Genomic DNA, 13,683 nt, shown 5'->3' on the forward strand with positions numbered 1-13,683 from the left:
CCGGTGCCTGTCATCCCAACACTTGGGAGATGCAGGCAGGAGGCCCAGGAGCAGCCTGGGCTGTGTTAAGACCCCATCTCAAACAAAAAAATAATCATTGTAAACAACAATAAAAGTAACTTGGTAATAGGATAAATTGCTACTGGGAAGATTTTAATTTTTAAAAATAATTTACTTTTTTATGAAGAACTTAGAAATAGGCTTTTTTTTTGTGGCCTGGTTCAAAGGTACTAAAACTGGATATGAGTAAATTTAAATGTTTTCTAAACAAACATTTGTCTTTTTTTTCCCCCTAAAAGCCAGCGGCTTTTGCTAATTATAAACACGTAAACATTTAGCTGTGAGAAATCCCAGCTCACATAGGTGAATCACAACAGAGGAGACTTTTTGGACATACACCAAGATCTCTACTATATTCTTACACTAAACACAAAGGCCCAAAGATATTACAAAATGTGATGACTTGGTTCTCTGTGTTGGCGGTCAGGATCTTATGTTTTTGTTTTGTCTTGTTTTCACCAAATATCAAACCATGGGTACACACAAAACCAGGGACTCCATGGCTGTATTGACTGTAGCTTCAGGCTGATGGATTCCCCAATTCAGGTCTGTGATGAAATGTTGTTCTTTCTACTTCAATTTCCAAAATCTTGGCCCTACTTGTATGACACACAAGCCTTCAGCAGGCCTGAGAGACACTGTCTTAGTTCTCTGGATGGTTTTGGAGGAGCAAACTCTCTAGGAGAATCTGTTAGGTTTTTTTTTTTTTGTTTTGTTTTGTTTTTTTTTGTGAACTACCTGCTTCTTTTAACAGGAATTTGGGGTGGGCCATGAACGAGTGACAGAAAGCTTCCTAACATATTCTACTCACAAAGGAGCTTCTGGGATACCTGAGAACTTGCCAGGATAAGGGAAATAAGACACCTAACCATGCACTACACTTACAGTGCCTTCAAAATATATCCTGGTGCTAAATCTTTCTGTTGAGATATATAATTTAATAAAAAAAATTACTTGCAAGAAATTTAATGCTTTCCCTACAAATGATGCCCTCAGTCCTTGCTGGAGAAAGGCAAAGCATTTAATGGAGGTAAATTATTAATTTTCACCTTGGATTTGAAGGTCAGTGGCAAGGGGTTATAAAGTGTGGAAATGCTAAGTTCCAGGCAACGAGAAGGTTTAGGAACAACCAGCATAGGCAGGCTAGCATCTCTTGTACTTTGGGCAGGCTCTGTGAGCTGTTTCAGCTCTAGATTTAGAAGTACTTCTTCCTTTGAACAGCAGCACTCAGGAGTTGAAGGAGCTCACAGCGGTCACAAGACAAGTGACTTACAGCACCCAGCAGAAATACTGGAATGTCACTGAACACTTTACTTTTGGGGGGAATATTTGTAGGTTAAGGCTTGGTTCATTCTTCCTTTCTCTGCTACTCTCTCGTTTCTCTCTGGGATACAAGTGGCTATTCTGAATTTCCTTGCCATTCCATCTGGTCCAAGGTATTGGCACCCAGAGTTCAGTTAAAAAGCGCAGCTGAGCCTCAGCCAAAGCCCAGGATAAGCCCTGGTGGTGAGTGCGGGTTTCAGTTCTCTTCTGCTCTCAGATTTACTCAGCTATTTCCCTGGTAGTTGCTTTTCATCGTATTGCTTTCTGCATAGCTGGCAACCAGAAGAGGTTTGGGGAAACACTTGAAAAATCAAAACTGATTATCTACGTTTTTTTTCCCACATCCCTAACATTTGACATATTCTGAGATAATGCTGTAAAATTTTTAAAAAGGATATTATTGCATTAACTTTATTTAAACCCTGGAGATCTCTTACTTTTGAGGAGTAGATGTTTTAAAGGTTGCTTTATGAAAATGCTTCCAAGCCTGTCAGTTTTTCTGTCATGTAACCTTCAGGTGACCTTCTTTCTGAGCACTGCAGCACTGACTCTCCTCTGTCAGCTGGTCACTTGCTGACAGTGTTCTCTGTGAATTTCATTATGTTTAACTCCACCCATAATCGGTTTCTGCAGTTTTACTCTGAGGCTGCTTTGCTTTGTCTAATGAGACAGGAGTCAGTCAGCATAGCTGCTTGTGTTACTCCGCAGAGCTGAGTGAATTCTAGAAGTTCACGGAGAACCTGTTGTGCTAGAATCTGTTTTCCTCATATGTTTTTAACCTCAGCAGTTTTGAATCCTGTGGGGATAAGAATCCCTGGTAGGTGTTTCCACTGAACAGCAGAAAGACAATGAACAAGTGTGATTTTACTAAGGTAACTGTAGCCATTTTCCACATGCTGGGTGGGTCTTCTCATCTGTTTCATCGTCTGCTAATGCCCTTTGGAAACAGTCTCAAAATTGATGCTGTGGATCAATCCATCATAAAGTACAAGTTGACAATGGCCATTTTTCTCGTTTGTTGTTTGGTTGTGACAGCTTGTGTCAGAGTGGCTGTGAGAACCCATGGAGTCTGTGTGTGTGGGAGCAGCCAACGTTCCTGGCCCCTCAGGTTCCTTTTCTACAGAACACGTGTGCAGTGCTGCCAACGACCCAGCAGAGAAGCTGAGGTCACCATCTAATTTGAAACATTAAAAGTGGTTACAAAACTATTTCCACAATGCAGACTGGTTCTCATGGAACCCTGGGCTGGCCAGAGTACTGCCTGAGTGCACTCTGCCAGGTGACAGGGACAGGCCAGCGTGATTCCTGAGGATGGTGGATCCAGGAATCTCAGTGAGGAGCTAAAGTGAGAGGCATGGAAGCAGTGCTCCCTTTCCTGCCAACAGGCTGTGAGATAAGTCCCCACGTTTTCAATCCTTTGTAATGCGCCCGTCTTCATAAAGGGTTCAGGTGGATCCATGTAGTCTTCCGAGCTCAAGAGGGAAGAGGAAATACTCAGGAAGGCCACACGTGTGAGGCCTGGAATGTCCAGCTCTGTCTGAGTGCTGGGACTGCAGTGAGGAAACAAGATTTGAGAGGAGAACAGCGAAGTAAATTATGATCCTAACTGTATGGTAAAGTGGAGACCTTTAGTCGGCTATGTGCAAAATACGTTTTGTACCCAGAACACATTTTCCACCAAACGACTTTATGCTCTTGAGGAGTTGTCAATGAAAACAGATTCAATCACTAATGCCCAGTTAGGCATGCATCAGTTACTGTGCTACCATTCTTACTGCTCTTCAGGGAGTGGGGCCTTATTTGGGTGTTTGCCGTTACTTGGGAGTCTCCTGGATTCTCTGGGTTACATGTGGTAAGTGCATTCCAGGAGCTTCCATGGACAGAGAACTTTGATGTCTCACACACTGTGAGGTCAAGGAGTAAGCCTGGGTGATTATTCTACATCTAGTAATAAAACCTTGGGCTCAGTCCAACCTCAGGCCCCTTCCTGAACACTGTTTTCCTTCTCAGACAGGGTCATGTGTACTCCTAGTCAGGTGAATTGCTGAGGATGGCGCTAGGATTGCTGCAGTTGACGAGACCTGTCCTGTCCAGTGTCCACTGTTACAGCGTGGGTGAAGGGCGCTACTTCTGGAAGAACATTCCTTGCGAGGCCCTAGGCATGCAATGATTCCACACTGTCCTTCCATTGCTCTACGAGTCTGTAGGCTCTAGTTTGGTTTCCAACTCTTGCCTCCTTCCTTCTTTGCCTCTGTCCCATACAGAGAGCTGAGCAGGACTGGCCAGAATAGATATTTTACTATCGGAAGCCATCAGACAGAAATCCCATCCTGACCCTTGACTTGCAGCAATTTAGACAATGGAAGAATATAAGAGAATGTCAATGTAATGATAAATACAATCAGGTTTGTTTTGTTGTGGGTTTCCATTTCTCCTTGCTCTACCCAAAGAGAACATTTTTATTATTAGGAAACTGAAAGGCGAATATTATATGGCAGACATATTTTCACACAAATCTTTCTGGCCTTCCTTCCTTCCTTCCTTCCTTCCTTCCTTCCTTCCTTCCTTCCTTCCTTCCTTCCTTCCTTCCTTCCTTCCTTCCTTCCTTCCTTCCTTCCTGGTATGGGGAATTGAATTCAGGACCTTACACTTTCCTGACAAAGGCCAATCCTCTTTGTTTTTATTTTGAGACAGAAGCTCACTCAGTTGCCCTGCTGGCTGTCACCTTCACTGTATCTCAGGCTGGCCTAGATCTTGCAGCTTTCTGATCTAACATTTACCTGAGATTATAATATGTGCCGTTACCCCAGTCTAAATGAAAAAATCAGAACTAAAAATCCTCAGTAGCAAACGGCAGTTCCATATCCTTTTCTTTCATTTGTTCAAGGATATAACCCCATAAGCTTGATTTTTATTTTTGATTTGGCTCAATTTTTTTTCATGAAAGTCAAAGTTTTGCAAAAACTTTACATTCGTAAGCCCCATTTAAAGCTTTTGTTATTTGTAACAGTGGTGTTTTCCACCTACCCGCTGAAGTTCTGCTGCGGGGACGCGTCTCACCCACTGACTCCCTCGTCACGGACTCCTGAGAATCTGCAGTGTGCCTGTGACTTGGCGGGGTGAGCCGCAGGGAGACAGGTGCATGGAGTCGGCATAGTGAAATGCTGGGATGTAATGGAGGGCTGAGGTAGGCAAAGTGCAGCCACCGCCCCTGTGGCTGTTCCCTCTCCTGAGAAGGCCCGTGTGTGGGACCCAGCCCAGCTGCCCTCGGGGACAGTGTGCCATGGCCACCATGGCCAGCACCCGCTTCCTCGCTCTCAGACTGGTTTGTACAGTGCCTGGCCACTAACCAACCATCTGTCGACAGTCACTGGTTGCTGAATAGGGAAATACACAGCAGATGAGGTGAAAAATTTTAGATATTTTAACACCATTAGAGACCTTTAGAAGAGAAAAATGTAATTTTTTTGAAGGAACACCAAGCAAATTCTCTTAACTGTTCCTGTTGCTGTGTGCAAGGGGTGGGGCAGGATTTCTTTTTTGAATAAGTGAGAAAGTAAATTGGTACAAAAAAGCCATGATTTTACTGGGGTTAAGTGATCCGTCTTTAAAAAGCTTAGGGGATGCTATTTTTTTTGTCACCTTTTTTTCTTGGTGGAAACCAAAGCTGTGTCTGGGGCCAGTCGCTAGAGGTGAGATCCACACACATCCCCACTTAATTCAAGCCCTGGGGCTCATCCACACCAGGGTGGTTGCACCTCTAGCATTTCCAGGATGATCTCCAGTGTTAAGAGTCCCCTCTGTCCAAGCTTTGCAGTGTCTTTGCTGGTCCTGAATCCAGGCTGTTAGGAACCTTTTGTCCGTATTTGTTTGGTGACAAGCATTTCCTCTTTTTGAAATTTGTCTATCTCCTGGGTCTGATAAAGGAGATCCTTTATTTTAATCAGGGGCAGCTTTTGGTTCTGGTTGCCTCAGATTCTTGCTTAGTTCTGAAACTGTTGGTGTTCTTACTAACATCCATATTTACTGATTATACAAGGCAGGAACAAAGAGAAAATTTAGCATGATTGATTAGCATGTATGCCGTTGTGGAGTTCTCAGCCTGTCTGTCGGGTTTCAGTGTAATTCTTAGGAAAGGTGACTCCTTTATCTTGGACTGGAGAGATGTAATATCCTAGGACATTTGCTGTGCTTAAACACTGCCTTCCTTCTCTGTCCCCATGACTCAAGCTTCTAAGCTTGCTCTTCCGTTGCCTGAGGATTGCAGTGTAGCTCTTAGCCCTGTCCCTCTGGCCTTTGGTAATCCGTTGAGATCTACTTGCTGAGCCCTTTCCCTGACCGTGCCCTCTTGCCCACATTTCTGTAACATCTACTCACCTAGTGACCTCAGCAGTTTCTGTTCCCATGTTTCATTTGTTCCTTCTCGTGCAGGGCTTGCACAGCACACACTCTCGTGCAGGGCTTGCACAGCACACACTCTCGTGCAGGGCTTACACAGCACACACTCTCGTGCAGGGCTTACACAGCACACACTCTAGTGCAGGGCTTGCACAGCACACACACTCATGCAGGGCTTGCGTTTCACACATGCTTGTGCAGGCCTTGCACAGCACACACTCTCGTGCAGGGCTTGCACAGCACACACTCTCGTGCAGGGCTTGCACAGAACACCCTCTCGTGCAGGGCTTGCACAGCACACATTCTCGTGCAGGGCTTGCACAGCACACACTCTCGTGCAGGGCTTGCACAGAACACCCTCTCGTGCAGGGCTTGCACAGCACACACTCTCGTGCAGGGCTTGCACAGCACACACTCTCGTGCAGGGCTTGCACAGAACACACTCTCGTGCAGGGCTTGCACAGCACACACGCTAGTGCAGGGCTTGCACAGAACACACTCTTGTGCAGGGCTTGCACAGCACACGCTCTCGTGCAGGGCTTGCACAGCACACACTCTCGTGCAGGGCTTGCACAGAACACACTCTCGTGCAGGGCTTGCACAGCACACACTCTCGTGCAGGGCTTGCACAGCACACACTCTCGTGCAGGGCTTGCACAGCACACACTCTAGTGCAGGGCTTGCACAGCACACACTCTTGTGCAGGACTTGCACAGCACACACTCTCGTGCAGGTCTTGTATTTCACACATGCTTGTGCAGGACTTGAACTGCATACACTCTCCTGCAAGGCTTACATCGCACACATTGTCCTGCAGGACTTGCATTGCACACGTTCACCTACTGTGGAAGAGTCCTGCGCATTAACAACTGATGCATATTTGTTTAAGGAATTTACATTTGCCGTTTGGTAAGCTCTAAGCTATTACATATTTATGGAGATACATATATATTATTTCATCCTCATTCAGGTCAGGTGTGGTTGGGTAGCAGTGAATAAAGTTAAGCAGGCTAATAGTAGGCCCAGGAAAATGGTGTCCAGTGGTCAAGGGTGCTATGAATGGTTTAAATGATGGCTTCATTTACTTTTGATGACTACTTACATTTTTAATAAAACGAGAGAAGCAGTTATTTATAAATGCAAGTTTTAAAGCTTCCTAATTGTCTAGTGAGTCTACAGAACAACAGTCAAGGTGTTGTGAGGAAATTTTTATTTTCACTCCTATCCACCATTGTCATAGCCTGGCAACATCTGCACCTAGACAGTGACAGTAAGCAGCGGCAGTAGAGTCTACTTTCTCTGGGAGCATCCTCAAGACTCTCCAGCAGGACAGGCAGCCCATTTACTTCTGGATGTGTTGTCTGAAAGAGCTTGCAGCTGGGAGCTGGGTTGCTTTTGGAGGCTAAGGTCGGGGCTGGGAGCGAGCCCGCTTCTTTCTGCACTGCTTGTTAAGTTAGAGGCTAATCTTCCTCAAGCCAGTGTGAACTATAGATAGTTTTGTTGTATGCAGTTCCAGGACTAGACAACAGACACAAGGCATTTCAGAAAATAGCTTTAAATGTTCATTGCAAATCTCAGTCTATCCCACTGACATTTGTACTTTTCAGTACGTGGCCCCAGCTTTAACAAAAACAAATAAACATGAACCCTTTCCTTTGACTCTGAGTTGGTCACTTGTGGTTAAGTTTCTGGTTTTGTGAAGCAGTTTCTAAGGCAGTGCTTCTCCATGGGTTGTCAAAGCCGTTTCAGTGTAGCTTGTGTTGTTAAATGCAAAAGTTTATAGGGCCCAGTGAAGGAGATGTGTAAATATGATATTTCACTGCCTTGAAGTTTATAATGAAGTTTATTATTGCTAAAGTCACCTCTGGACATGGCGCTGACCAGCTGTTGGTATGTATGCCATTTGTCTCATACTTTGGGTAGAAATGAAGCCATGTAGTATTTTCTCCTGCTGGATACGTTCCCCGTCTCTTGTTACATTTTTTTTATCCTTTGGATTATAAAGACAAATGACTCCTAGTTGAGTTACAGAAAGATGGCTCTCATGTATTGTGTCTGAAAACTGGTAGCTTTCAAACACTTGTAGCATGTATTTCTTTCTCAAATGAAATGGACTTTTCCAAGTTTTGAAAGTGTGGACTTTCAGGCAGTTGAATGTGCTATTTCATTGCTCAATGCACAAATGGAGGCCAGTTTGAAAGTGAAGGTTTGTATGTCAGTGAGGGAGGAGTTGTAGCTTTTCATCATTCTGAGACACCTGGCACACACCGGTACCACCCCAGGGAGACTACCTATAATACAGAAATGGTGGGCACCAGCAGAGAGGAATCTGGTAAATAGTAACAGTATTTGGTGCAGTCCTCATTCTTCCCCACATTCCTGTGCCAACCATGTATATTTAAGGAGCTCTGGCCCTGCAGAGAGCCTCTGCAGCAGTGGGCTAGTGGAGGGTACTCCACTGCATGCCCTTCCGCAGGCATTTCTGTAGCTATTGCCATGGTCAACCTTTGGCCAAAGTTCTGAGGGCAAACACAATGAGTTCATGGACTCTCAACTTTTTCCTCATCGATTTAACACTACTTATTCATTGATGGTTCCTGATCTGCTGTCGGGTGAGAGGTGAAAGGGTGGGTTACTTAAATGAGAAGGCAGAGTATTTCCACCCTGTATTTCAAGGAGATGTTGTAAGGTCTTCATCCCTATCTGCACTCTTGGACGGTGAGCTAGTTTGAAGTCTGTCTTACAGTTAGATTGCACTGACAGGTAGAATGCAGCTCTGTGGTGGCACTGTGTGCACAGGGTTAAATGGGGAAATAGAAGATAGCCGAGCTTACCAGCTGCCTTTGCTGTCTCTAAGATTTCAGAAGTGGCATCAGGCAGAGACAGGAGTAGGAGTGCGGGCAAAGAATAAAAACGTAAAGTGTGTTAAACTGACATCGGCTGTCCAGCAGTGCTTAGGACTCCTAGAGTGCTGAGTGCTGGCATGACCTTCTGGGATCACTGCCTTCCCAGATGCCACAAGTCCTTCAGTCCTCAGGGAGAGCAGAGAAGCTCAGGGCTCTGTAAACAGAATTGGATGGACTCTTGGTTACCCAGGGTTTTTATCTAATGTGCCACATGTAAAACATCAAAGCACTAGTTTAGTATTTATGTGACTTTAAAATCAGTTTTCATGTTAACTTGCTTCTCTGCCTTGTTTTCCTTCCTTTTTAAACAAGGGACTTTTTGATATGTTTTTGAACCAGAAAAAAAAAAACATTATGGTTGCTTATAGGTGGTCCTTTGAGAAAACTGTAAAAAGAGAGTTATGTGTGCTTTACTTAAAACTCTACTATTCCCAGGAGAATCAAACATTACAGGGGAATTCAAGTTCGCACTGTGCATGGGTCAGCTTCAGGAGAGTCCCAACGCTTCCTTCTGCTGAGCTCACCTTTGGTTTAGGAAGTCCTCATTCTCTTAACACAAGAGGGCTTAGACTCACACTGAACTTCTTTTGGCAAGGTTAGACATGATTATATGCTGTAAATATTCATGAATGCCCTTTAAAATGTCTTAGATACACTGAAGACCCTTGGGAGGCGAAAGGGAAAACTTTCTTCAGTTTTAAACACAATACTGGAAAATCTGAATTCCTTGCACCACTACCCAAATGTTTGAAAGTTATTTTTCCTGGTTTGATATGTAAAAATGATTTGGAAAGAAGTGTCAGTTAACACTGTGAATAAAAAATGCAGGACTTAAAGAAAGATCTACTTCGGAGACATCATTCCCAGCAGAGAAGGCCAAGCCACCTGCTGAGCTGGAGGAGCAGGTTCCTGACTTGGGGACAGGTAAGTGTCACAAGGAAGACTCCAGGGCATGCCTGGCCTGCAGGTGTCCTTGCAGTTAAGCAGCATGTCTCAGCCAGTTGTTTAGACTGTTTACAAAACAGGTTACAATTTCTTCTTTTCTGAAATTTTAATCATTAATTTTGTAGTGAAAAATGTATGCAGGGTCTTCATTTTTGTAACCAAGATTCTAAGACCCAAACGGTTGGTTGTGCATTGCCCAAGACCACGCAGTTAGGAACAGCAGAAGCCAAGAGTGTCTTGACTCTATTCCAGCATCTTTTGACGACATTACATTCAAAGTAAGAACACACACGGACTGTGCACACTCTGGTACATGAGTGACTTCCCCCGAAAGCCTCCCTGGATCTCGTGATGCTGTTTCCATCTCCATGGCATCATAGATCAGGTCATAGTATTTCCATAAGGGGACTTTGACCTATAGTTTGGAAATGTTGAGGTATTCTAACAAATAGGGACATAAATATTTAATTTATGACCACCATTTTCTGCTTGCCACATGGTAATTGTAGAATGCAATTAGCTTCAGTGCTTGTCTGTCTTGCAATACTTAAGAAAATTGGTGGTTTCTTTGCGCCCCCTATTGGAAGTACTGCATACATGTTTATTGGAAACAATATGCAGCCCAAATTGTGCTGTTGAATACGATTTCTTACTTCATCCCTTCAAGGAACAATATATTAGTCTAAGCTTTATTTTTTGTTATTTCAAACCTTAGGAGAATTTATTGTCTCCTTCTCACACCCATGGACTTGGTATATGGCTCCAGAATCCATCTGCTTTTTTTGTAAAGGTTTTTAATTTAATTATTTGAATTTAACAATTAATATTTTACTTTGCACTAAACAGACTTGTAATTTTAAAAATCTATTTTTTAAATGAGTACTGGATCTGAGATTTTCCATGTGCTTCCCATTATCCTTTCTTGTTAACGATTCTTTGCAAATGATTGCCAATTAGCAGGCCCACTGGTTTATTGCTAGCTCTCATTCTCCTCAGCTTCTTGGCAATGTTTTCAGATTGCATTCCCCCCTCTCCGCCCTTCTCCTATTGAGACTTTAGTTCTTTTTTCTTTTTCTGGCTTCTTCCATCTGGTTTTCAAATAGAGATACCTATCTCTAAGTACACTAAAGCCTTTGATATCCTCCTAACCCCCACCTGCCACAGGGTCCCTCTCTTCACTGTAGTAAACACACTTTTGAAAGAACACACTGCATAACATTGCCTTTTTAATTTCATTCCTATCCATTCTTTAACCTGTTTGTAGTCTACCTCTGCAGCATCTCCACACGAGAAGAAAGACATGTATAGAATCAGGAATGAAGTGACAGGGCATTCACTGAGTTCTAAACCAGTGCTGGTAGAACGAGTCTGGGAAAGTGTGGGAGGACCCGCATTCGTAGTTCTCAATCTGTGGTGCTTAGGTTTCCCTGTCTAGGAAGTCAGTAAAGAAGCAGCTAGAAACTCTTCATGTGATCACATTGGATGCTTTTCTCAGCACTGTTGGAATGGGCCCCAATGAGGAGACTGTCACAAACCCTGGGAGACAGTGAAAGAAGAGTAGAGATTAGGGACCTGTATAATTGTGCCAGGATATCCATGTGGATGACTAGTGAAACAGAAATAAAACATCTTTACGCTTTAGAAATGTTTTATTAAGCAATTGGCCTAACATGGGTTACACCTTTTCCTCGCCTGAACTTACTCTGTCTGTCACTGAACATCTGTGCTTTGATGTAACTCCTGCCATTGGCATTATCTCACATGCAGCACCGATGATGCCAAGATGAAGTCTATTACGTTACCAAACCTGCAACAGTGTCTTGCAGCTACAGTTTATTTGTTGTGTAATGTTGGCGTTTACCTGTCTTACAGTCTGATAAATAATATGGTGTTGTTGGAATGTAGTCATTAACATGCACTTTTGTAAGTCACAATTATTTGAGCCTTGGGGTCTGGCTTTCTGATACATTTTTCTAAAGCTGACAGGGTGTTCATTATCACACAAGCTTCAGATCTGTGGGTCGGGCTTCCCTACCTACTCTGGTCCTCATTTCAGCAATGGTGTCCTTCGTCCCGACTGCCAGGAGTGCAGGCGTGGATCACATTGTTTAGTCTGTATGGAATTCGGTCTTTTCCAGTACTCCTCTTTATGAAAGCTGAGTCTTTGCTTTCTTCTAACATGAGTAGGAATTTTATTAATTGGAAACTGAAAGCTTTTGCTCTTAGACTATTATTTTTAAAGGAAAGAAAGTCTATGCCTGGATTAGTTTCTTCTTTAAAAGTACCTTTGAAAGTCTCTCAGCATTTACATCCGCTAAGCAAATAAGTCCAATTTTAAGTGTCTTTTATGTTTGCTGACATAGGGGAGGAAGTGGCATATGAATATGGAAAAAATACATAGCCTTTTAGCCAAGTGTAGTCATCTTAGTATGTATGCAAGTGACTTATTTAAGTGTTGGAATTTCCCATTAACGTTTGAGTGTTATGTTCTTTTGTTATGTTTTGTAATTATTTTAGAAGTCCAGAATGTTGAAGATGAAGTAAAAGAACAAATTCAGTCCCTTCTCCAGGAATCAGTACACACAGAATATGGTATGAATTCAATTCTGTTTTGCACAAGTTACTAAAATAATTGAGTTTCTGTAACTATATTCCGAGTAATTATAGACCAACTATTACTTCTGTGGGGGGAGGGGAGGAAGCACTGGATATACTTTTCAAAATTCCACCTCGCTGTGAAGGAGTTTTATGGACATATTTAATTTTAAAATCATAGGAATGAACATAAATAATTCATTCAAGGCCAGAGTTCCATCACGAATAAATGGGAGAGTCAGAGTAGAGTGACCAATATAGGCCAATGAGCTCTGGCTGCTTGTCTTGACGTGGTCCTCCACCTTCAGGAGCTGTCCTCCACATGAGGGGAGATGCTCCACCCTCAGGAATTACTCCAAACTTGAAGAGCCATACTGTACCTTCAGGAGAAGTGAACCTCTGGAGCCATCTTTATTTCTCCCAGTTTTCTCCCAGGTTACCCAAGCAAAGCATGTGAAACAATTTTACAGATCATGCTATCAAAGAGACCAGGACGTCTCCTCCCAGCGCTTGGCTCTGGTTTCTTGTGGTAGGGTCTGTGTAGAGAATATTGAATGATAATCCAGCCATTGGTGTGCCAGAGTTTCATAGGGATACTCCTAGAAACACCTCGTGATAAAAGCAGATAGCGTGACCCTATAATGTAACTTGTGGAGGGTTTGTAAAGGGGCAGGTCATTGGCATCCTGGTATCCTGTTGTCTTAGTGAGATCTGAGGGACGCCTAAAGGAAGAAGTATTATCTCGTGAAATCAGATATTGCTGATGGCTGCTGACAATGTAGGAAGGATTGTCCCTTATAATTCTTGGCAGGCTGTGTCACTGGACTGTATTCCTTCCCCATAGCACACACAGGCTACAACTTTCCCCGCCCCACCCCTGTAGCACAAGCACAAGGAAGATGGCATCTAAATACTGAGTTCAGTGTGATAAGCTGAAAACTGCCGTGGTGAGTCACAGGATACTAAGTGAGGTTACCGGGCCTAGGACTCGGAGACACTTGCTGGGAAGAATGCATGCCGCTTAGAGCAGAACAGTTCACCTGGCCTTTGCTGTAATTAGGGGTCCAATGTGAAGATGGTCAGAATGGGGGCACAGGTAGAGTGAGGACAGAAAAGACACTTTGAAGAGGAATTGGAGCTGCCGGGAGGGGTATAGGAGTATAGTTTGTTCGGCCTACAGTCTGAAGACTAGGCGGGAACATGTCTGTGTGCAGCAGAGACCAAATATGGAGTCAGGATGGCCCATGAAAGTCGGCTCTACCAGGCTAGGGATGCAGAGGAGTGGGAAGGTGAAGCAGCTGTTTGTCAACAGCCCAGTGGCTAAGGTGAGGGTGATGAATAGCAAACCAGAAGAGGAAAGAATCCTAGAGCCTAATTCCCTGCTGTACCTTCTTGCTTCTGGTTTATACCCGTATAGAGGCTTTCTCCATAGACAATTACATGGGTTCTCCATGGC

The 13,683-nt window shown here is 43.7% G+C and overlaps 1 protein-coding gene across 9 annotated transcripts in view; it reads left to right on the forward strand.

The window, feature by feature from the left end:
* Asph (aspartate beta-hydroxylase) overlaps positions 1-13,683 on the forward strand; it is a 194,237-nt gene that overhangs the window by 59,268 nt on the left and 121,286 nt on the right. For 6 of the 9 annotated variants that reach the window (XM_013110944.3, XM_005066736.4, XM_013110941.3 and 3 more), the window contains 2 exons: positions 9,516-9,611; positions 12,150-12,224. In XM_013110944.3, coding sequence (XP_012966398.1) covers positions 9,516-9,611; positions 12,150-12,224 — 171 coding nt within the window. The remainder of the gene's footprint in view (positions 1-9,515; positions 9,612-12,149; positions 12,225-13,683) is intronic. The other 3 variants (XM_040741464.1, XM_040741465.1, XM_040741463.1) reach the window with 2 other exon arrangements.

The sequence above is a fragment of the Mesocricetus auratus genome, unplaced genomic scaffold (assembly GCF_017639785.1).
Source record: "Mesocricetus auratus isolate SY011 unplaced genomic scaffold, BCM_Maur_2.0 Super-Scaffold_6730, whole genome shotgun sequence".
Taxonomy (NCBI): domain Eukaryota; kingdom Metazoa; phylum Chordata; class Mammalia; order Rodentia; family Cricetidae; genus Mesocricetus; species Mesocricetus auratus.